The 24,507-nt window shown below is 44.7% G+C and overlaps 2 protein-coding genes across 2 annotated transcripts in view; one reads left to right on the top strand and one right to left on the bottom strand.

The window, feature by feature from the left end:
* LOC147899374 (HEAT repeat-containing protein) overlaps positions 1-24,507 on the top strand; it is a 65,525-nt gene that overhangs the window by 14,739 nt on the left and 26,279 nt on the right. Inside the window, exons 5-11 of the mRNA XM_087378100.1 lie at positions 11,962-12,132; positions 12,224-12,796; positions 12,918-12,998; positions 13,094-13,222; positions 13,342-13,416; positions 13,729-13,938; positions 14,111-14,275. Of these exons, the coding sequence (XP_087234226.1) occupies positions 11,962-12,132; positions 12,224-12,796; positions 12,918-12,998; positions 13,094-13,222; positions 13,342-13,416; positions 13,729-13,938; positions 14,111-14,275 (1,404 nt within the window). The remainder of the gene's footprint in view (positions 1-11,961; positions 12,133-12,223; positions 12,797-12,917; positions 12,999-13,093; positions 13,223-13,341; positions 13,417-13,728; positions 13,939-14,110; positions 14,276-24,507) is intronic.
* Positions 18,481-21,085, bottom strand: LOC147899375 (uncharacterized). Its single transcript, XM_087378126.1, has 3 exons — positions 19,629-21,085; positions 19,022-19,459; positions 18,481-18,871 (listed from the first exon to the last, which is right to left on the bottom strand). Exons 1-3 carry the CDS (start codon positions 21,083-21,085, stop codon positions 18,481-18,483), a joined length of 2,286 nt encoding a protein of 761 aa, XP_087234252.1.

The following is a 24,507-nucleotide window of genomic DNA, read 5'->3' as shown; positions in this document are numbered from 1 at the left end:
CCTCTCCCCCATTGACCAGGAGGTCAACCGGCTCATTCGAGCGGATCTGCTCTAGCTCCACACGTGACGGACATGGTTTCTTCACTCCGAGCTTCCTGTGAAGCTCGATTTCTACCGCCGACACTGCCTCGAGATCTCACAGGAGGGCTTCATCACACCTCCGGGTTACACACAGCTTCATCTACCACATGTGCTCCGGATCTCCCTCGGTCAGTTTAGGGTCTCGTCACACCGATTACGGATCGAGAGCGAACGTGCAGAGGGTATCCCACGAGAGGACCGCCTTTGCCCACTCTGCGACTTGCAGGAGATCGAGTCGGAGGAGCACTTTGCTTTCAGATGTCCTATCTATTATGCCATTCGAGGCCGGTACCACTGCCTCTTCCGCGACGGCTCCCTCCCACACATGCTGCAGTTCCCGGATCAGCGATGCCTAGCCGCTTTCTTACATGAGATGACTCGCCACCGAGATACCTCTCTCCGAGCACGGCGACACGAGCAACACACATAGCGTGAGGACACCCAGCGGCCTATCACTGACTTCTTCCAGCCACAAGATACCTCTTCTCAGTCTAGCCGACGACGCGGACGTGAGTGAGAGCCAGAGCCACGACAGCTGCGCCAGCGGACAGACTCACACATCCAGGTCCATGACATCTCGTCTCTGCTCTCTGCCTGCCTCACTGGGGTTACCGTTGCCCTCATTCACAGGGCCACCCGCCGCCTTCGACGACCGAGCTCGACTAGGCCGCGTGACGTCAGAGGCCAATCATCTATCGCAGGGTTTTTTTTTTTTTTTTCCGACCTCCCATTTGACGGCCCCTCTATGATTGGTCTCTGACGATCACCACCTGCACATGTATACTGTGTCTCCCCCCTCTGCCCCATTTTTGGTGCCCCCCCCTTCTTTTTTGTATCATCTGGAGGTAGACACATATTTTTTGTATCAGGACTAGACACACAGTCCTTCATAACCTCTTTTTTGTAGAAACGGTTGGCTGGCCCATTTTGAGACTGCCACCGTTATGCTCATTGTATCAGTTATCTTTAGTCTCATAGACCTTCACGGTCTCCCGAAGACTTTAATAAACTTTCTTTCTTTCTCTCTCTACACATTGCTAGGGCCCAAGACAACATGTCGGGCTGGACCCCCCCGAAGGTATTTTATTTTTTGAAGAGAATCTGTTACAAGAGTTCAACGTAGAGCTGTCTGATACATATCTCAAAATCCAAAACATGAATCCTTCATTACAAGAGCTTCAAGCTGATTTTCAAATTGGCAACATGCCACTTGTCTAAAATCTAGACTAAGTCTTATTACATGCCACTAAGGGCCATTATGGAGTCTTCAAAGCACTTGGTCATGGGAACCGCCTCCTAGATGCTTGTTAGGCTCCCGTAGCGCTTAGGAAAAATAACTCTTCCTAGTACCTGCAACAATTAATTAAAGCGCACCACCATGGCACCCATTAATTGTTAGCGCTTTGCATGCAAATAACATACTGTGGACTAATTCTAGTCACGGTGGGCGTCCCCACTGAATACATGTGCACACCTAACAAATATAAAAATATATATTTATTCTCTGGTTGACTGGAGTCAACACTCTTGATCATAATTAAGGAGCTTTGACCAAGGGTCGAGGCGCCTTAATTATAGCCAAGTCTCTCCAACTGAAGTTGGCACATCTTGGTTAACCGTGGTTAACCCTCTTGGCGTATGCCAAGTCTCGTTGACCGAAGTCAACACTCTCTGACCGTAGTCAGCTCTGTGGTTCTTTGGTTAACCGCATTTAACCCTCTTGGTAATAAACCAAGTCTCCCCGACCGAAGTCAGGTTTACTTGACTAGAGTCAAGTATCTTTGACCGTAGTCAATCCTTTGACCATTAAAAGAATTCTTTGACCATAATTAACACATATAAAACTCTTTAATTATGATCAAATAAATGGTCAACTCTACTTTGACTTAGGATTTACATTGTGGTGACATCCCCTCAGCTTCTATTTAGTTGACCTCAACTGAAAAGCTTCCTTGTAAACATCCAAAAGATGTGGATGATCGGATGACATGTCTTTGTTCATCCAAGTATAATTCTTGAATTTTACAAGATACCTGTAAAACTCCTTGCCTTGAGGGCCTTTACGTACAGTATGGTACACAATTTGCTCTGGCTGAAGGATCCTCCAGCTCATCCACTTCTGGTGGATCCTCTGATACTGGTTCTGTAGGCTCTGGCCCCTAGAATTTCTTTAGAAGACTCACATGGAATGCATTGTGAATCCTCCAATGTTCTGGCAATGCTAACCTGTATGCAACCTCATTTATTCTTTCTGTAACCCTGAAAGGGCCATAGTATCTGGGAGATAACTTTGCTTACACTTTCTGTTTGCCTTTAAACTTGCGGATCTTAGCTTTTTCAAACTTCAAAAGTACCCAATCCCCTTCCTTGAGATCTAACTGTCTCCTATGCTTATCTGCAGCTCTTTTATGTTTCTCTTGAGACCTTTCAATTTCTGTCCGGACTTGGCTGTAAGCTGTCTGGAGGTCTCTCACAAACTGATCAGCTGCAAATATTTCATCTTTGGTCCTCAATATAGGTGGCAAAATCACCTTCCCATAAATGACCTCAAAGGGGGCTTTCCTTGTAGAGCTGTGTACTGTATTATTGTAAGCAAACTCTACTAGTGGTAGGTATTTTTCCCAGTCTGAGCCTTGGTCACCCACGTAGCATTTCAGCATATCTAATGCTGTAGAATTTGCTACTTCACTTTGACCATCTGTGTGGGGATGGAAAGAAGAAGAAAAATTCAAATTCGTCCCCATGTTATCAAATAAAGCTCTCCAGAATAGACTGGTCATTCTGGGATCTCGATCACTAACAATGGGCGTAGGCATACCATGATGCTTAAAGATCTGTGCCATGAAAAGCTTAGCCATATGATAGTCCAAATCCCATCATTCCCTAACTTTGATCTTGGCAAATCAAAAATAAAGTCCATTGTAATACTTTCCCATGGTGCCTGAGGCATGGGAAGAGGCATAAGTAGGCCAAGTGCCTTCCGTCTGTCATACTTAACTTTCTGACACGTAAGGCATTCAGTAACAAACTGATGTATATCTTTCCGCATCCCTGGCCAAAAGAAATACCTCTCTAGTGCTAGAGTTGTTGCTGTAATCCCTCTATGTCCAGCATAGGGAGGTGCATGGCATTCCTCCAAAATCTTTTTCCTCATCTCCTGGGTGATGCATGGGCAATCATCTTTCATTAGATACCCATCTTTCAGGGAATAGTGACTGGTGGATTGCCCCTCTTGCATTTGCTGTAAAATCTCACCAAAATCTGCATCACTAGCATATTGCTCCCTCATGCCTTCTAGGTCCTGATGATAAGCAATAGTCACATTATTGACCTGGGGTCTTCGGGATAAGGCATCATGTTTGCCCATTTCATATGCTTCTCGGAAAGCTTGGTCTGAGTCAAAAAGTATCTCAGACTTTGGTGATCTGTTTTAACAGTAAAATCTGCACCCAAAAGATAGTGCTTCCATGTATGGATGGCATGAATTACAGCCAATAACTCTTTCTCATAGATTCCCAGATATCTTTCTGCATCACGTAATCTTCGGCTCTCGTAGGCTACTATATGTCCATTCTGATGTAATGCAGCCCCAACACACTCTCCACAAGCATCGCAATCAACATCAAAAGGTTGATAAAGATCCGGGACTACAAGAATAGGCTCTGTAGTCAACTTCTCCTTGAGTGTATTGAATGCTTTCTTCTGTGATATTCCCCATGTGAAGGCTGCATTTTTCTTAGTAAGGTCATGTAATGGAGCTGCGATATCAGCAAAATGCCTGATAAACCTTCTGTAGTAAGAACACAAGCCTAGGAAACTTCGAACTTCATGCACAGTTTTCAGCTCTGGCCATTCCTGAATGGCACGGATCTTTGCTGGATCCATCTGTATCCCATTCTTGGATATTATATGCCCCAGATAATGGATTTCTTCCAAGAAGAATTCACTTTTCTTGCTGTTTGCATAGAGCTGATGATTTCTCAGCTCTTGAAACACTATAGCAAGATGTTCCGTGTGCTCTTCCTCTGTCTTTGAAAAGACTAGGATATCATCAAAGAAAGTACCCGTGAAATGCCTGTACTTTCGGAAGATGCGATCCATCATTCTATTGAATGTGGCTGGAGCATTTGTCAACCCAAAAGGCATCACTAAGTATTCATACAACCCGAATGTAGTGCGGAATGCTGTCTTGTGCACATCCTGAGGCTGTATCCTCACTTGGTGATAGCCACTCTTTAAGTCTATCCTGCTGAAAACTGAAGCTCCATTTAACTGATCCAGCACATCATCAATGCGCGGAATAGGGAATCTATTCTTGATGGTCATTTTGTTCAGTGCGCGGTAATTGACGCACATACGGAATGAACCATCTTTCTTTTGTACTAGTAGTACAGGGGAACAAAAAGGAGACGAGCTGGGCTGAATCAACCCTTTGGACAGCAAGTCCTGTACTTGAGCCATAATCTCCTCTCTCTAAGTCGCACTGACTCTATAAGGTGGTCTGTTTGGTGGCTCACTACCAGGCATTAACTCTATCTGATGATCTTCTGGTCTCTCTGGGGGTAACTCCCCTGGCAAAGCATCGGAAAAGCAATCTTTAAAGTTTACAAGAAACTGAAACTTATCTTTGTCTACATCATTCATTTCAGCATGCATATCATTCTCTTTTTCTTTTACAAAAACCATGTACGCAGAAATTGCAGACTTTATTGCTTTACCACATGTAACATCAGATACAATGGGAATAGTCTCCCCTTTATTCTTGGCAACTAAACGCTGATTTTTCCCCCTATGCACAAACTCCAGCACTCTTTCAGGAAGAGTCAACTTCACTGCCTTCCGATGAAACCAAGGCATTCCCAAGACTACATCATGATGTTTCAGTGGAGAAATGAAGAAGTCTTCCTGATCCACATAACTCTGTACATGAAGACGGAGCTTCCCTATCAAGGGAGTGACTGGCACAGGATTCCCACAGAACATCTGATCGGCATCCAAAGCCCTGCCCAACTCTCTTGCATTCACAATCTATGCCAGTACTGGCTGTCAATTCAAGGCATATACCCACACAGTTGCCAAAGCATCAACAACTATATTGCCCTTTTTCTGGCTGCTGCAGATGACTTCAAAAAAAAAAAATCTGTTTGTCCCTCTTTTCACTGCTCAAAGGCATGCATACTCTTTTTCTGCAAATCTCTGTTTTCTCTGCTTTTCTGCTGCTTTTCTGACAGATAGGTGAAAACTGTCTTTTTTTTTTTTGGGAAGAACAGTAACCGGATGAAGTAACTGACTGGTTACTCTAACCAGACTAACTGGCTCTGGTCTGGTTAGTCTGCAACTAGACTAACTAGACTGGTCACACCAACCAAACTGGTCTGGTTAGGCCAGATTAACTGGACCAAAGTTGAACTAATTAGATACTGGTTCAGCTAACCAGAGTTTACTAGTTGTAGTTAACTTAACCACGGGTTTACTAACCACGGGTCAACCAACCAGGATTAACTCTACCAGGGTTAGCTTAACCACTGGCCTGCCAGGCTGGCTGCCACGTGTCAGTGCCACATCATCTAGTGCGCTGTCTGCCACGTGTCAGTGCCACGTCGACTGGACCTGCTGGCTGCCACGTCAGCTTCCTGTCAGCCCTGCCACATCAGCACCTACCACGTGTCCTGCACCACGTCAGCCTAAGGTTCCAAACGTTGGCTGACTGATCAGCGTCGCGCTTTGCGCCTGCGGCAAGGTGGAATTCCCCGTACCTTTACGACGTCTGCCCGCCTCGTATCTCTGATATGATCCTTCCGTCGAGCCATGGACCTGCTCCATGTATGCCTTCATGAAAGCCTCGTTGATCGTTGCGCAAATAAATAATGGGACCACACACGCAATCCATAAAAGAAGTGCCCCATTTGCTCTTACGCCATTCGTCTTGGCGTTAGCGTTAGCGTTCGTCTTCCGTTGGTCGTTCACCGACAGACCTCAACATAAGACTTCCCCAAAATACACTTAACGCGTTGGCATATTTGTTCAACGCTTTCTCCTGCCATTTCAAATGCCTTGCATCCCTTTTTGATGGCATGTCAAAGTTCCATCTCCATCGCACCCTTTGCGATCATCTCGTCGACCTTGCAAGCAATTGGGTAGTTGGCCTATGAGCAAAGGCCTCGTTCATTCTCCCATCGTCACACAGGCGCAAATTGTCTTCTCTAATCGTGATTGCCATAGAAGGCAATTCATGCCTTGCTCTGATACCAATGCAATCGAAAAGCTCTCTCTCTCTCTACAGATCCTCATGCTTTGAATTTACTGCAGAAATACTCAGTAAAGCTCTCTCTCTCTCTCTCTCTCTACACATTGCTAGGGCCCAGGACAACATGTCGGGCTGGACCCCCCCGAAGGTATTTTATTTCTTGAAGAGAATCTGTTACAAGAGTTCAGCGTAGAGCTGTCTGATACATATCCCAAAATCCAAAACGTGAATCCTTCATTACAAGAGCTTCAAGCTCATTTTCAAATTGGCAACATGCCACTTGTCTAAAATCTAGACTAAGTCTTATTACATGCCACTAAGGGCCATTCTGGAGTCTTCAAAGCACTTGGTCATGCGAACCGCCTCCTAGATGCTTGTTAGGCTCCCGTAGCGCTTAGGAAAAATAACTCTTCCTAGTACCTGCAACAATTAATTAAAGCGCACCACCATGGCACCCATTAATTGTTAGCGCTTTGCATGCAAATAACATACTGTGGACTAATTCTAGTCACGGTGGGCGTCCCCACTGAATACATGTGCACACCTAACAAATATAAAAATATATATTTATTCTCTGGTTGACCGGAGTCAACACTCTTGATCATAATTAAGGAGCTTTGACCAAGGGTGGAGGCGTCTTAATTATAGCCAAGTCTCTCCAACTGAAGTTGACACATCTTGGTTAACCGTGGTTAACACTCTTGGCGTATGTCAAGTCTCGTTGACCGAAGTCAACACTCTCTGACCATAGTCAGCTCTGTGGTTCTCTGGTTAACCGCAGTTAACCCTCTTGGTAATAAACCAAGTCTCCCCGACCGAAGTTAGGTTTACTTGACTAGAGTCGAGTATCTTTGACCGTAGTCAATCCTTTGACCATTAAAAGAATTCTTTGACCATAATTAACACATGTAAAACTCTTTAATTATGATCAAATAAATGGTCAACTGTACTTTGACTCAGGATATTTACATTGTGGTGACAGCCAAAGTGCTGCCCATGTGGCAGCCACATATTCTCTTGGTCCCCCCCCATGCTTTCCTCATGTGGGGGCTTACAGATGGGGAGGTGACCATATAATCTCGAACACCCCCTGTCACTGACACATCTTGGCTCGATGCCAACTCGTCGATGAAGATGCTCCAGTAGCTTCCATGTTGTAGCCCGTTTGAACACTTTGTCTTGATGTCGCTTCCGAGCTTTTCATCCAATGGCTCCTGCTCCATCAGGTCCGGTAACGTACAAGCAAACTACCCTAATACATAGGTCCATCTTTGGTAGCCGCAGATGGCACCACCTCCTTTAGTCACTTACCCGCCTTTGTAACTTGAGCAATCTAGGTACCAACATCCTCCAACTTTCCCCTGATGAGGGGTGAACAGCTCAGAGTCTTCTAGGCACCATGCTGTCAGGGTCTGTTCAACCCGTCATCCCTCTAGCAAGGTCTGCAACCAAATAACATACTCAAGAAATCAAATCCCAAGCATAAAGCTAGATTACCAGACATCAGCTTCCATGTGTAGTCGTGAAATGCCCCCCCTCTGAGTCACAACCATTTGACTCTGAATCCAGAGGTCTTGTCGAAGAATCCTCCTCTATGTCAATAATACCAGCCAAGCATCTAGAGTGGTCTAGGTACTCAATGTTGTGCTTCACCTTCACATAGGTTTTTGACTCCTCATCTGACCATCTCTCTATGTCAAACATCCTCACTGTGACATCGGGGTCTGCATACTTAACCTTAGCAACACCTGGAGATGTCACCAAGAAAAGCTCTTCTGTGACTACCACGTTAGCTCCTCTTCTTCCTCTGATTAGCCTTCTTCTTTCTGCAATCCTTCATAAATTGTCCTGGCTTATCACAATACCACTTTTTTTATTTCTTCCTCTTCTTCTTGTTTTTTCGTTTGAAGAGTCAGCTCCATCATCAGACTTGTCTTTCTTGGGCTTCCCTTTGCTAGGCTTACCCTTACCCTTGTCTTTGCTCCTGTTCTAAGCTATAAGGGCTTTGTCATCAGTTCCGTCATATTTTTTCTCCCGAGCTTCTTGCTACAGAAGTAATGGTACCAGCTCCTCGAATGTCATTGGTGCCACTTGCCGGTGCAAGCGTTGTGGCTGAAGTCACCGTGGGTTGAGGCATTAACTCTGTGCCTGCTACAATCTCCTACGACTCCCTCAACACTAAGTGGCTCCGGACCTTTATTTTCCACAATGTGTAATTGCTCCCATCCAACTTGCCAGTGTCCCCAAAATTAGGGATAGCATATCTCTACGCCATGACAATGGACTGAGAAGAGATAGAGTAAGAGTGTCTTACACCTATCTGAACCTAAGCCTCCCTCCTCCTCGCAAGGGTACAATCCTTCAGACGTCGAAGTAGATTCCTCCGAGCCTTGAATCAAGGTCGTCCTTCAGCAAGGTCCTTGCCTTCAAGCTCCACTTCTCGTGAACTTCCGATCAGGGTTCTGATACCATGCTAGAAATGAACCAATAGAGGGTATCCAACAGCGAAAACTCAATAGATGTGTGTGTGCAAGCCAGTAAGTAGACAATGCTCCAAGAGAGATATAGAACCAACAAAAGATATGTTTCTGTCCACAACTAGACACAATACAAAAGAGTCAAGAGTCCCACTAAACCGTGGTCCTCTCTCCTTACCAAAAGTTTCCCCGATCCCCGAGCCCATCTGCTCCTCGTCGAGCTCATGTAGACTTAGTCACCGTTCCTGCTCCCCGCACCTTGCTGCCCTAACTGTCAGCAGCCCCTACCAAGCTATGTCTGCAGCTCTTCAGCCTCAAATTGACCTCCTGGATGTAGGCCCCAGTGGTGGTGATCTGCTGCTCCAATCTTCTGGAGGACCTGCTGCTCTGGTGGATATGTTATGAGCCCAAATGGCTCTCCTTATATAGGGCTGGAAGCCCCCCAAATTGAACGACCTAGTAGGGTAGCCTGCCCTGCCTGGCCATGTCGCAGCCAGCCACTGGCCCAAGCTCTGCAGCCTCTATGCCGACCTGTTCTAGGGCCTAGATCTGGCCCAGAGCCACTCCAATCCAGGTGCCTATCTGCTGTACACTTCTTGTCGTCAACCTGCCTCTGTTCTGGCCATTGCCAGGCCCTGGAAACACTCCAAAAGCTCTGTACAGCCTGCCCCTTTGATCCGTTCAGGTCCTTTTATGTGGCAGGCTCCCATGATCCACACAGCCTTGATCCAGGCTCCTAGATCTGCCCCAAACCCCTCCGTACTGCTGCAGGGGCTTGCGTGGCAGATCCGTACTGACGATGTGGCAGATTCGTACAGCTTCAGGCCTCCAATGCCCTCTGATCTGTCCGGTATGCCTTTGAACCTGCTGCTGACATGGCAGCCATGTCCTGCCCATGTGGCAGCCCCATCTTTCTGTGTTTTGCTCTATGTGTGCTGCCCATCTTTATGTGTTTTGCTCAATGGCAGCCACATGATCTCTTGGTTCACCCTCCCCTTGCTCTCCTCATATGCGGGCTTATAGATGGGGAGGTGACGATAGAATCTCCAACACCCTGTGGACCGTTGAAATGACTACGGTATATGGAAGGTTATGATGGAGTCCCGGTTGCAGTCCTATGACTTGGCTGATAATTGACTTTATTCTGGTTGAGTTGTAAGGCCACATCGGAGGAGCTTGGCATAATAGTCCGGAAGGAGCAGGAAACCTTGGCATAGTAGTGGGATCGTGTCAGTGCTGGAGTATGTTCCTTCATCTTCCTCAACTGCACACCTCAGGTGATCAATCATGTGAAGCACAAGACGCTGGCCAGGAGCACTTGGCCTCTCTATACGAGAGTGTATCACCCATGACGTGTGTGCTGAATCCTACAAAGTCCTCAACAATGCGGGAGCACATCTTCAGCAGGAGGTCCCCTTCTCCATCACTCTTTCTACCTCCGCTTTCACTACTCTATCTTCCAGTCCTTACATTTGTTTTCCAGCACTTCCCTAGGCTCTTTTCCTTTCATTCTGCCTTTGTTCTCTTTTCAAGATTAAGTACAAACACAAGCAAGCATACCACTGCTGCCCAACAATGAAGAACCGAAGGTTCCAATTGTCAAGGAAGAAGCAGACAATGTACAACAGCTCCACAAAATGATGACCCTCAGACCCACCGTCAATTGTCCTCATCATTGTTGCAGTCCTATGACTTGGCTGATAATTGACTTCATTCTGGTTGGAGTTGTAAGGCCACATCGGAGGAGCTTGGCATAATAGTCCGGAAGGAGCGGGAAACCTTGGCACAGTAGTGGGATCGTGTCAATGCTGGAGTATGTTCCTTCATCTTCCTCAACTGCACACCTCAGGTGATCAATCACGTGAAGCACAAGACGCTGGCCAGGAGCACTTGGCCTCTCCATACGAGAGTGTATCACCCATGAAGCACATCTCCTTGGAAGTGCAGATGCGTGTGCTGAATCCTACGAAGTCCTCAACAATGCGGGAGCACATCTTCAGCAGGTCCCCTTTTCGATCACTCTTTCTACCTCCCCCTTCACTACTCTATCTTCCAGTCCTTACGTTTGTTTTCCAGCACTTCCCTAGGCTCTTTCCCTTTCATTCTGCCTTTGTTCTCTTTTCAAGATTAAGTACAAACACAAGCAAGCATACCACTGCCCAACAATGAAGAACTGAAGGTTCCAATTGTCAAGGAAGAAGCAGACAATGTACAACAGCTCCACGAAATGATGACCCTTAGACCCACCGTCAATTGTCCTCATGAGTGTTGCTTAGCCCTTTCTTCTGTTTGCTTGATTGTTGTAGAGCAGCGTGTGAACACGCTACAGTTTCCAAGCCGAGCTATAGGTGCATCTTGTCAAGTGGGAAAGGTACTCCATACCCTCCCTTGCAATTCACACTAGTTCAATGGATAATTTTTGCCCCCCAAAGCCCTCCCCGTCCCTGCTTGCATCTCATAAAGGGAGGGACAGTACCCGGTCCCAGTTATGGTAAGTTGAATCCAGACCCCAAAAATAGAAATTACTCCTCTATGTGTAGGAATGGCACCACATGCTATTTCTAAGTTATAGGGTACATTATCACTGTAAATTTCCTTTAAAGCAAACAAGGCTCATCCAAATCACCAAATAAACTAGAAAGCCAGCTTAGAGATCTCCTTTGCTGATGTACGTTTGAAAAGAATGAGAGGGTTTTGTGGAAGATTTCTCTGTTGTCGTAGGGAAGTTGGTGGAGGAGCAGTGGAGCGAACAACTGAGCTTGTGTAACTGCTGGTTTCTTTGTACGAAGCTGCACGAGAAGTGCTCTTACAATTGCATAGTTTGAGGGTTCATCATTGAGTCATTGACTGTGAGAGGGGCACTCCAAGTGCCAGACCACAATATGAAGTCACTTGATGTGTTCATTTGGTTTACCTTTGTTCTCTTCATTTTACAATTTTACTGGAGGTATCATGAATCACTTTTGATGCCTGGGACGCAATCCAAAGTAATTGAATTTGAAAAAGGAAGGTCTTATAAGATGCTATTTGTTTTCCTAAGTTGCAACCTTTTGGTCTAGCAGTCATTCTTGACCAGCAGCCTGTAAATATATCTCCCATGACAGTTTATTTCAAAGTAGAGAATCTCTTTTAATAGCTGATTGACCATTGATGCAGGAAAAAGCAATGCTGCAGGAAGAGAAAGAGGTACTGATGAAAGACAAAGAGAGGCTTCTTCTTGAAAAGGAAGCAATTGCGAGGAGTAAAGATGCTGTTGAACAAGACCTCACTTTTTGGAAGAAGTCATTTGAAGCTGCTCAGAAGGATTTGAAAGATAAGGAAAGGAAGGTAATTTCCATGTTGCTGGTTTGTTTTTATCACCAACCTGGAAGCATTCTTTGTTACTTGAATCTAACATCAATTGTACATTCCAATCCAGATTAGTCAGTTGAAGGAGTCATTGGAACAAGCTTCAAATGACTTGAACGGATGTAGGATAGAGATAACATCATTAAAGCTTGAGCTGGAGAGCTCCAGGGTCAGCAGAGGACATGAAAGCATCTCCAGGGCGGACTCACCATCATCGGTTCAAGAGAAATTAATTGCATATAAAGCACAGATTGAATCATTAAAAATGGAACTTGATTCAGGTAAGTCTAGAGAGACTGAATACATGCGTGAAGTGGCTAAGATGAACGAAGATAATAATAGGGTTGGGCCAGTACATGCTTGCTTGGAGAATCCACCTGTGGACATCCAGGAGGACAAAAGCACGCCAATAGATTTGAAAATAGACTATCCTGGGAATGATCTGAGCCCTTCAGATCTTTCAGAAGTGGTTGAAGGGATCTCTATTATTCACAAAGAAAACAGTCAAGCTGCGTCCTTGGAAGCAATTTATAATATGAATTCTGGAGCAGAGAACGAGCCTGAAGAGATAAAAAACTTGACTTCCTCAGATGAATCTATAATTCACCAAAGCGAGGTTGGCAGTGTCTTGCCAAGAAATTTGGTAAAGTGATAAGTTGAGCAACAAATCGTTGCTTTTGAGCTTTGCAGAAGTTCTGTTCAAAAAATAGTCTTGAACACAGCAACTTGTTCACGAGTCGAATGTGTGTCTTGGCTGCTTCCAGAAACAGGAACTGGAAACGGTGGAAATTCTTGCAGATTCATTGCCGAAGATAGTGCCATATGTTCTCATCAATCACAGAGAGGTTGGCATTTTAAATGACTCTATTTTCTTCCGGAAATGTATTTGGCAATTTTGCTGGCAAGCAATAAGGGTTGTCATTGTGTGTGTTTTAAACAGGAACTTTTACCGCTTATGATGTGTGCAATTGAGCGGCATCCAGACAGTAATATCCGAGACTTGCTTACTCACACTTTATTTAATCTTATTAAAAGGCCAGATGAGAATCAAAGGAGAATAATCATGGATGTGAGACCTTATCCTTCCAGATTTTGCTTGAATGAATAGTATTTAATACACCCATTGTGTTTTACATGTATTCTTTATGGTCAAAGTTTAACTGTTTTCTTCTATTTTGAAATGGGTAGGCATGTGTGTCTCTATCTGAAAATATTGGGGAAGAAAGGACAGAGCTTGAGTTACTGCCACAATGTTGGGAGCAGGTATTTTCCTTATTGCAACATTTGGAGAATCCTAATAACTCTATGCCATTTTTGGTTGTACGAATTTGTAATGCAATATCAGGAAGTCGAGTTAATACATGCTGCTTGGTTTCTTAGCGTCAGAATTAATATTGCCTTCAGTTGATAACTCGGCTTCCTTCATTTTAGATTGTTAAAAGGTGGTCTTTTCATTGTTATTGAATTCTTGTTTCTTATCTTTTTGATGTGAGTACTGCTCATAAATTCTCAAAATTTTCAGTTTGGAACTAAGCTGTGCAATTATAAGAGAGTAAAACTTCTCTTTCTGTGCAGATCAATCACAAGTATGAGGAGCGCCGATTACTGGTGGCACAGTCTTGTGGGGAACTGGCTAAATTTGTCAAGGCTGATATTCGCACTTCTTTAATACTATCGATAGTTCAACAACTGGTTGAGGACCCAGCTGCTGTTGTCCGGGAGGCGGCTGCCCACAATCTTGCTATTCTTCTACCACTTTTTCCAAGCATGGATAAGTATTTCAAGGTCAGCATTGCTAAAATATGATGGAGCAAAGTTGGCGCAGAAAAGTGAGTTTGCAAGGTGAAGAACAAAAATTGGGGGAATATCTCATAACACAAAAATTTGGTCCATGTTGGAGAAAACATGCACACGAGGTATGCCGAAATTATTTTGATAATAAGTTTACTGTGTGTAGGTTGAGGAATTGATGTTTCAGCTGATCTTGGACTCGTCGGGGATGGTGGTGGAAATGACTCTGAAAGAGCTTGTGCCAGCTGTAGTTACATGGGCAAAGCATGGAAACCAACCATTGAGCCAGATGCTTCGTTTGTTGTTCTCTCATCTCTTGGGGTCTGCACAGGTATGAGATCGACTACTCATGAACTTTTAGAAATACGCTGAGTTGAGGCTATCCCTCAAACATCAAATCAAAAGATAAGCTCATATAAGGGTGAGTGGGGGAATTGCGGATATTGTCAAGCTAAGTTGGTGGAAGGATACATTTTCAAAGTAAAGTTCAGCCATTTGGGAGTAAGCAAGCAATCGTGGAGCCTACTACTTCAATTCTTACATATAGAGTTTGCATGTTTAGTGCATATTTATTTTCACTAAGAGTTATCAATCGTATGCTATAAATGGTGCACAAAAGCTCATTACAAAGACCTTTGTATAAAGGTTGCTCATGTGTGACACTTGAGTGGAATACTTTGACCAATAGAAAATAACTCTTTGACCGTAATTGAACAAATAAAGAACTCCATAATTATGATCAAATAAGATCGTCAACTAGATCTTTTTGAGAATTTACAACTTGGTGACAATTAATGAAATTTGAGTCTAGTGGTCAAACATTGGAGAAAACAAAACTCAGAAGGCCTAATATAGTAAACTATAGGCGTGAGAAACTTGCAGTTATATGAAGGAGAGAAATCATTGAGGGTTGACTTCATAAGTGAGATGAAGCTTTTGATATTTGTGCAGTGGATAGTAACATAATGAAAAACAACAGAAAGATGGTATTGCTTTGGTTATATGTGGAAGTTTCAAATTGGAGTCTAGAAAACATTTGCTACCCCTTGATGAATCATCCAAATACAAGTATCTTAGGCAAAATAATTTATTGATAGCGGAACATACCAATACATTTCGTGAGATAGTGATGAAGATTCTTGAACCTTTTCCATAGTTTGTGCAAGTTCAAAATTAGCATTGTTATGTTGAATTCCAGTTTGTGCAAAAAGGGGTTTTAATGTGAAAGATGTAACCCCACTTTGCCATGAATGCTAGAGGAACCTATGAGCTTTGGGATGTGACGAGAATCTTGAAAATCGGAAATGCTTGGAGGAAGATACGAGATTTGTTTTGTGTAGGGACATGCTCCCATTTTGGCGGGGGGGGGGTGAGTGGTTAGTTTTTACAAACTAAGGTGTGGTGTAAATGTAAAAAAGAGGAAAGTTCTAGATGATTGGCGAATAGAATTTCTCTAGAGGAGTGTGAAGGGAAGGTGCACATGGATGGCCGTCAGGTGATTACACCATGAGGATCTTAAGAGATACTGTGTGTATACATTTTTTGGTCGTGGAATGGATGTAGAAGACTTGATGAATTTGTTGGAGATATCATAGCCAAAGAGTGTGGTGATGTGATGTGTTAGTGTGAAGTACTAGGTGATCTAGTACTAGTCTATGTGAGTGAGTCTTGTGTGAGTGCCACATGTCATCATGGGACTTATCCCATATGCACGAGGTGCTAGTGTGTGAGTGAGTAGCCTATATAAGGTTTGTACTTCACTTGTCTTGCTACACTTGATGAATTTATGAAAGCCTTCTTCATGTCTTCATTTGAGCATCATTTCCTCACACTCTAACCTTCTCTCTCTCTCTCTCTCTTCACCATGTTTCTAACATGGTATCAGAGCAGGTCAAACTTGCCATAGCTGTCCTGCCACGTCATATCCCAGTCCTAACCCTAATTCTGCTTCAGCCCTTCTTCTTGCAGCCGCCTCAGTCCTGCTCAATTCCACCTCAGATTCTACCCTTTTTCGCCTCATATCAGCTGCTTTCTACCTTTCTAGGGTTTTTGCTCAGCCGTCTTCGCTGGAATCAGTGACCTGATGCAACATTTCGAAACCTCTAGAGAGTCGCTTGATCATTTTGGAGCTGGTCTACTGAAGTGCTTCTAACATTTCGAGATATGTTGCTGCATTTGGCGCTCCTCCAGCTACCTTCTTGAGGATTTTGGATTTGCTCCAGCTTCTATTTGCTCATTCTTACACTTCAGGCTGTTGGACACATTTATTCAAGCATTTCTCAAGCTGTTGGTTCATTTCAGAGCCCTAGGCAAGCTCCTTTATTGGCTGGTTACTATTTCAGCTTGCTGCCTTTGCTACCTTAGTTTGACACTATGGAGCCTCGTCATAGTGGTGAAGATTCATCAGCACTACTTGCATCTAGGGATGAGCACAATGATAGCATTGGCGCATCTTGGTGTTAGGTTGGTCAACAAACTAGTTACTACTTCATCATCTTGACCTCACTACTTCAGCCAAGGAGACACGGGACAAGCTTGAGAATATCTACGCCACATCTACTGGACCTGAGGAGCAAGCTCTATCTGCTATATGACATAATCTATCCCTCTCTGAGGTGGTAGATGATGATCAGTGATGCTATGTGTGTTTGTGTTGAGTCGAATAAAGGTTCTCAGCCTTGATTTGTCCCTCTAAATTGAATGTATTTGGAGTCAATAAGAGGTACTCTGCCCTGGGTTGTCTCGCAAAAATGAATGTATTGTCTTTTACTTTGGTTAATGGTATTGACCACCCAGTTCAGAGTAAGGGGGGATGACGAGTGATGGTTTGCCCTTGCTGGTCGCAAGCTCACTGAGAAGTCACTATCACATGGGAGGTGTTGGATAGTTGGACTTGCTCTTTGCAGTATTGCGGTGGAGGGGGGAACGGTCTACTTTTTGCGTGTTGGGTCTCACACTCTTTGCTCTGAAGGGGGGTGTTAGAGATATCATAGCCAAAGAGTGTGGTGATGTGATGTGTTAGTGTGAAGTACTAGGTGATCTCGTACTAGTCTATGTGAGTGAGAGTGCCACGTGTCATCATGGGACTTATCCCATATGCACTAGGTGCTAGTGTGTGAGTGAGTAGCCTATATAAGGTTTGTACTTCACTTGTCTTGTTACACTTGATGAATGAATGAAAGCCTTCTTCATGTCTTCATTTGAGCATCATTTCCTCACACCCTAACCTTCTCTCAGGTCACGACATAGTACCGGTGATTGGTACGTAGAAAGAAACTAGACTTTGTCCACCGGAATAAGGAGGAGCTACTTAACATTCTGTTCAGTAACAACTCTAAGGACTTTTGGCGGAGATTTCTAGAGGGATGGTCCCCCTCACCACTCACTAACACTCAGGGGTGGTTTGATTATGCACGCGCACACTATGATATTCCAAATCAGCCAGTCCCTAACCTCTCACATATACCACGCCCCACATCTTGCACTTTCTTCACTAGGGGGGGGGGGTAAAGGATGCCGTAATGAAGCTTCATAATGGCCGAGCGAAGGATCGTGAGGGACTATGCACTGAGTTCATTGCATATGGGATTAACCTCCTAGCCCTGATCTTAGCAAAGCTATTTAATGAAGCTGTTTGTTTGGGATTTTCACGCACCTGGACCATTAACAGTATCTCATCCATTCATAAGGCAAGGGATCCCATGAGCCCGGAGAACTACAGGACCATTATGATTGGACATGTCATGTCCAAGATTTATGCATCAGTACTTGATTTCGAGGTCAGCAGATTTGCGGAGTGTCGAGGACTTAGAGCAGCAGGATAGGCCGGATTCCGGCGTGATCATGGGACTATGGACCACATTCTCACCATAGTTCAATGAAACGTTTCAGAACGTTGAAACGTGAAACATTTTGAAACGTTTCAAAACGTTTCAAAAAAATAGGTGAAGTTTCAAAAAACCAAATTGTATTTTTTGGGTCTAAAAAATATAAATTTTATGCATGCATACATTTGGTATGCCAAAACTGTGCAAAACTAGCTAAAAACATAGAAAAAGACTTGACAGAAAGCCTATAATGGCCAATGGTAGAATAGATTATAGACTCCAGATTAGAAAGCTCAATCAAGCCTTCAACTTTATCAACAAGCCTATAATGGCCAATGCTAGAAATTAGAATAGAGTGTAGATTACAAAGCTCAATTAAGCCTTTAAATTTTAGAAATTAGATTTCAGTTGCGTAGATACTAGAATCTAGATAGGTCGCAAAAAATCAGATTTCAGATTACAATTTACAAGCTCAAGCCTTAAACTTTATCATATTTCAGTTTTCACAAGTTCAGGAATCACAACCATGGAGTCTGGACATAAATCAAGTTCTCAGTTTCACTCTTGTAAATAGTCTGCTAGTCTATAGACTAGAACCTAGATTACATAACTCAAGAGTCAAGACTCAAGAGTGAAGGCATCAACTTTAAATTTCAAACAAAACTAAAGTTCAAACTCTACTGAAATCTGAAAGAAAGTAGCAAGTTAATCAGCAAGAATCAAGATCTGTAGGTGCTTGGGCATCTTCTCCCTGGCCCTCAGCCCCCTCCTCCTCCTCCTCCCCATCATCACTATCAGAATCTGCAGAAGTGGATGAATCCTCTTCTGATGATGAGGAGGTCTCCTGTTCTTCTGGAGCAGCTGCTATTAAAGTTGGTTCTGTTCTCCCTGCTCGTCTGCCTGCCTGAGATCGTGTGGCACGTGCCAACGATGCCCGCTCCTCAGCAATGAATGCATATGCATCATCATCCTCATGCATAGGATGAAGCATTTCATCCTCAGGGACTTGCACACGTATCTTATCAGGATCCACCTCCTGTGGACCTTCAATGGTCTTCATTCGTCGAATAAGTCGTAGATTGGCATGGACATATACAAGCCTACCATACACCAAATGAATTAACAGCAAATACATGTAGGTTGTAGCATAACTATAATTCAAATGCTAATAATGAACTGTGTGCTGAGTGCATATAAAAGAAAATAGATATGCCGAGGCCCGAGTGCTCACACACAAAATTATGAATTACCTGTCAAGTTGTCCAGTGCCTAGTCTATTCCTTTTTTTAGTGTGTATAAGTGAGAACACACTCCAATTCCTTTCACAGGCGCTAGATGAGCAATCTTGTGAAAGGACTCGGAGGGCAATGCGCTTCAACTCCGGCGTGCCCCGACCATACTTCTCCCACCAGGTAACAGGCCTCAACTGACCATCACGGAGACATGCACGAGCTGATCCAAACTCCCCAAAGGAGTTCCTAAATGAGAGGAGTTGGTCCTCCAAAGCATCTTGCAATATTGCATCTTGATATGCACGTTCAAGGAAACCTGTCCACCCTGCAGTCAACTCAGCATCATCCGATTGGTCCTCCCTCCTCCATAGAGGATGCAAAATGTGTGCTACTGCATGAATAGGCCTATGGAACCATGTCCATCTTTTTTCCCACAAGGCCATAATCTCTTGCTCTCTGTAGGGTGCAAATGAAATATATTTAGGTTGCTGCAAACCTAGAATCTAGATTCTAGATTCTAAATACAAATGTAACATCATACATGCAATTCCTTAAAGCTGCAAATAAGAAAATTAATTGCAGCCAACAGTGAATTGAAAAGTCAAGATTCCTGATTTGCATTTACCTTGTTGCATCAAGCCATGTGCACCCTTTCAATGCCTCTCCAACCTTCTCCATGAACTCATACACGAGTCCAATTGTACATCCTTCTCTATCAACAAGTCGAAGGGTACTGAAAAGGGGCTGCACAATCCCCACAATCTCCTCAGCTGCATGCCAAAAATCACCATCAAACACAATGTCCTCAAATGCACGTGCCTTTGGTTTGCTGGACTTATCCCAGCTCAACCATTCCTCACTGACTACCATGCGCCTTAAGTTAGGCTTCACCTTTACCAAGCGTGACAAGACTATAAAGAGATAGGCAAAGCGGGTCTTTGAGGGCTTCAGAATCTCATGGGAGCTATGTTGCCGAAAAATTGCAAGGGCTCTATGCTTCCTTGTCAAGAAAGTCACCATGCTCCGTGCCTTGTCAACCACCGAGGAAATCCAAGGAAGCTTCCCTATGTCCTCTATAAGAAGATCCAAACTGTGTGCAGCACAGGGAGTCCAAAAGATATGCGGATAGTCACTCTCAAGTAGCGCACCCATGCGCTGACAGTTACTTGCATTATCTGTAACCACCTGTACTACATTCTGAGGCCCCACATCCTCTACTGCCTTCTTAATGTGGCTGTAAATGTACTCACCTGTATGAGATTCATTTGATGCATCTATGGATCTCAAAAACATAGTACCCACGCAAGATGATACAAGAATGTTAATGAGCGGGTGCCTCCTGGTATCTGACCACCCATCACACAAAATGGAGCACCCGTATCTACCCCATGATGCCTTAATAGGCTGCAGCTCCTTCTCAACTTGCAAGACCTCTGCTTTCAGCTCCCGAGTGCGTAAAGTCTCTGAAGATGGAGCCCTAAATGAAGGGCCAGCCTCGGCCACTGCCTGAACGAACTCCTGAAAAGCTGGAGTACGAGCAAGGTTAAAGGAAAGGTCACACTCATAAAAGAGCTTGCAAGTTGCCCGACGAGTAGATGCAAGCAAAGTTGTGACCCAACTGGCTCGTAAAGTCCCTGGCCTGGGTGGTAACGTGGTTGAATTTGGAAACCTTGGAGGCTTCACAACTCGCACTGATGCCCGTCTAGTGGAAGCACTACCAATAGAAAAAGAAGCCCCTTGTGTAGGTGGTGAAATTGGAGGAGGGGGTCCAGATGTCACAGATATAACGGGACTCTTGGGAGGAGATCCAGGACGTACTAGTGTTGATGAGGCCTCAACTCGTGCCCTCTTTGACGGGCCACTTGGTGTGCCTCCCAAGGAAAGAATTACATCATCTGGAACTTCTCCTACACATGGATTGACACCCTTTCCAGTGATACCAAGAAGATGTGCTCTTACACGAGGTGCACTACCACAAAATGAGCCACCACAATGCTTACACTTCCATTGTTTCGAACCCGAAGCACCATACTGTTGCTCCACATGCACTTGCTCCCAAATAATGTCCTTTGCTCGCCCCATCTCTAAGCTATACTATCCTAAGTCCTTGGAAGTTGGAACTGGTTACAGGTTACTCTGTAGCCCTCTGACACTGCGAGTCTTTGACCTGCGAGACAACCAATAATCCCTTTGATTATTTGTCGCTTCAAGCTTGCAAGACAAATTACAATAAATTTTGTATTGTGAATCGTGAATGTAGTAGTAAGTAATACGTATTACGTATACTAATGAACATGACCAACCAACTGCTTCCAATGCTCACAGCAGCTAGCTAATAGCTAGCTAGCTGGCAATTAGCAGCATCATGCATGCAGCAATCTACTTGCCAGGCTCCAACGCAACGACACATGGCAAGAAGGAGCACGTAGAAATTCTGCCAAGTTCCAACGAACAAAAGGCCAGCGAGCTGTATACGAACCAAAGGGGCTAGTGAATCCATGAACAAAAGGGGCTACAGCCTACTATCGTCATGCATGTACAGCTAACGAACCTGCGTCCACGATGCACTTGGGCGCTCCTGTTCGTCGTTCAATTGGCGTTGGAGTAGATATCGATTGCTGCTCGTGGACCGTGGTACTTGCTTGCTAGCTTGCAGTGTGCACGTATTGCGTAGGGGCCAGGGCGCTTGAGCCTTGCAATCTGCGATTCTGCCGACACTTGGAGATAGCTAGCGGCGCAGCCTGCAGGTGTTGTCAAAAAGCCCCTAGACCCTGCATGGCTAGTTGTTGACAGTTGTGCGCAAGGGATGGCCTAGTCGAGGGCCGAGGCTCGTGGGCTTGGATTTGCAGGTAATCGAAGAGCAAGGTTGTCACCTGCACATGCACGCCGCCGTATGGGAGATTTCGCCTCTATAAATTTTTTATCTAAGCTTAGGATTACAGTACCCTAGCCACGTTTCATTGAACATGAAACGTTTCGAAACGTGCTGCATGTTTCGAAACGTTTCAAATTCAATGAAACGCGTTTCATTGTGACTATGATTCTCACGCTCAGATGTATCATCGAGGAGGCAAGGGCACGAAAGCAGAGGGTTTACTATTGTTTTGTGGATTTCTGCAAGGCATTTGACACGGTTTCGAGAGCCCGCCTCATACGGCGCCTACAGGATTTGGGTTACGACCAGGAGATCATTTGGGCTGTCATGGCACTTTATGAGAGAGTTTTAGGTAGAGTTCGGGCATGATCTGGGTGGACAGACGAGATCATGAGCACTATCGGGGTCAAAGGAGGGTGTTCATTATCACCTACCTTGTTTGGCCTCTACATTGATGAGCTTGAGATAGTGATGCAGACATGGGGGGGTAGGTTGCTCTCTTGCGGGCATGCTGATCCAGATATTCCTTTACGCAGATGACGTGGCTCTCTTGTCTTTCTCAACAGAGGAGCTCTAGAGACACCTTGACGCACTACAGTCCTTTTGTGAGTCATGATTTGAAGGTCAACTTGGGTGAAACCAAGGTTATGCTCTTCAATACATCTCGAGCCATCGTGCGCCAGGAGTAGTTTGCATTTTGGGTCACCTGTTGAGGTAGTTTCATTATACACTTATCTTGGGGTCGTCTTTTTCTGACCCATCTTCACTATGAGACCTGCGATGCAGGCACGCTTAAGCAGAGTATGCTTCATTGGCTAGACTAGAGAGGCAGTGCTTCTGATCTCGCTTTTAGGATCCACGGACCAAAGGGTTGCTTTTTGACTCCTCGGTACGTCCATGGCAGTCCATGCTAGGCGCTAGACTGTCGGGTACAAAGTTGGCCAGGGTGGAGCGGCTACAGGTTCTCATGTTATCACGGATGATCCGTGGTAAGCCATCCGTTCCTCACTAGATCATTCGGGCGGATTTACACCTCTGGGCGTAGCAGGCTACCATGGCTAGCATTGTCCTCTTCTATGAAACTTGCAGTAGGAGACCAGAGGTGCTGGTATGCACACACAGAGAGATGGTTTGAGGGACTGGGGCTCCACATGGATAGACTACCTCCATTCCAGTATAGCATGGATGCTCTGTTTTCTCCCCTCCTATCGCATGAGGTCAACCAGGTTATTCGTGAGGATCTATTACAACTACACACATTCTGGACCTGGTTGGGCCTGAATGATCTTCCAGTGAAGCTGGGCTTCTACAGAGATCACTTCTTATATATCACAGCAGAGGGTTTCATTGATCCACCAGGGTACACTCAGGTTTACTTACTCCACTCACTGAGGATCTCTCTTGGGCAGTTCCAGGTCTCTTCACATAGACTTCGTATCGAGAGCGGTAGAGCAGAGAGACCACCCAAGGAGAGGCGGATATGCACTTTGTGTGACATGCAAGAGATTGAGACAGAGGAACACTTCATCTTTAGGTGTCCTGTTTACTCTGAGATTCGAGGACGTTTCTATTGCCTCTTCAAAGATAGCGATGGGGTTTTGGCCCGATTCATCTCCTACCCAGACCAGCGATGTTTGGCAGGTTTCGTTCATGAGGCACTCAGACACCGCGAGAGGATGCTTCGAGCATGGAGACAGGAGCAGACTTTTTTCTTGGCTGATCCCTCTCGGAGCTCTATCACGGAGTTTTTCCAGCCAGATCACATGGACACCCACGGGACGAGGCCTCAACATGACCGTGACCCAGAGCCTGTGACCCGACAATTCAGACAGAGGGTTGACACACATATCACACTTGGGGACATCCCCGTCATGTTTAGAGTTGGGTCCCGTCCAACGGGGGTCACAATAGCCTTGGTTAGACGCAGAGCTATGACCAGGAGACATGCCAGGGCTGCACCTTTGAGTGGCCGACAACACTCTATCGCCGATTTCATGCCCCCATTGGCTCATCCACCCTGATGTCTTGATGGTGATGGATGATGATGACGATGAGATAGTCGACTACCGACAGGACATGACTATGTTGTACTTAGGATTTAGTACTGACATTTTGCATTTTTTGCATTTGCATTGGTGTGTGGATGCTCGTTTAGTAGCTCCACCACCACAGCTCGTTTGTACTAGGTTTTTCACAGTCTCATAGACCCATCGGTCTTTCAAAGACTTTAATAAACTTTCTTTCTTTCTTTCTTTCTTTCTTTCTTCACCATGTTACAATTTGCTCTTGCCTCTCCCTCCTCCACCTTGGCTTGCATCTCACAAATGAAATACATAGCACAACACTAAATAAAAAACACGTTGTCAATTTTGGTGGAGGTGATAGGTATGCTTGAGTTCACAGGAGGAGAGAGTAGTGATTTTGTAAACTCTTTATTAATGAAAGCTTTGGATTTAATAGAGGATTCTTATCGTGCTAGAAGAGCATGTTTGAAGTGTCAATGATACATGAGTGGGGAGCCTGTATGTGTGGGTGATTAAAGCTAATGAAAGAAGATTGCAGCTGCATAGAAGCTTTGGATTTTATAGAGGATTCATATCGTGCCGGAAGAGCATGTTTGAGGTGTCAA

The sequence above is a fragment of the Dipteris shenzhenensis genome, chromosome 8, assembly GCF_047967505.1.
Source record: "Dipteris shenzhenensis isolate YYH24624 ecotype China chromosome 8, Dip_SZ_1.0, whole genome shotgun sequence".
NCBI lineage: Eukaryota > Viridiplantae > Streptophyta > Polypodiopsida > Gleicheniales > Dipteridaceae > Dipteris > Dipteris shenzhenensis.
The sequence above is the reverse complement of the archived record's forward strand: the minus strand, read 5'-3'. Positions and strand labels throughout refer to the sequence as shown.

Excerpts from the sequence above, each read along its gene's own strand:
- LOC147899375 (XM_087378126.1), bottom strand. The coding sequence starts at position 21,085 with ATGGGGCGAGCAAAGGACATTATTTGGGAGCAAGTGCATGTGGAGCAA. Across the intron at positions 19,460-19,628 it reads ACATGGCTTGATGCAACAAG|AGAGCAAGAGATTATGGCCT; the intron begins GTAAATGCAAAT and ends TGCACCCTACAG. Across the intron at positions 18,872-19,021 it reads GGCACTGGACAACTTGACAG|GCTTGTATATGTCCATGCCA; the intron begins GTAATTCATAAT and ends GGTGTATGGTAG.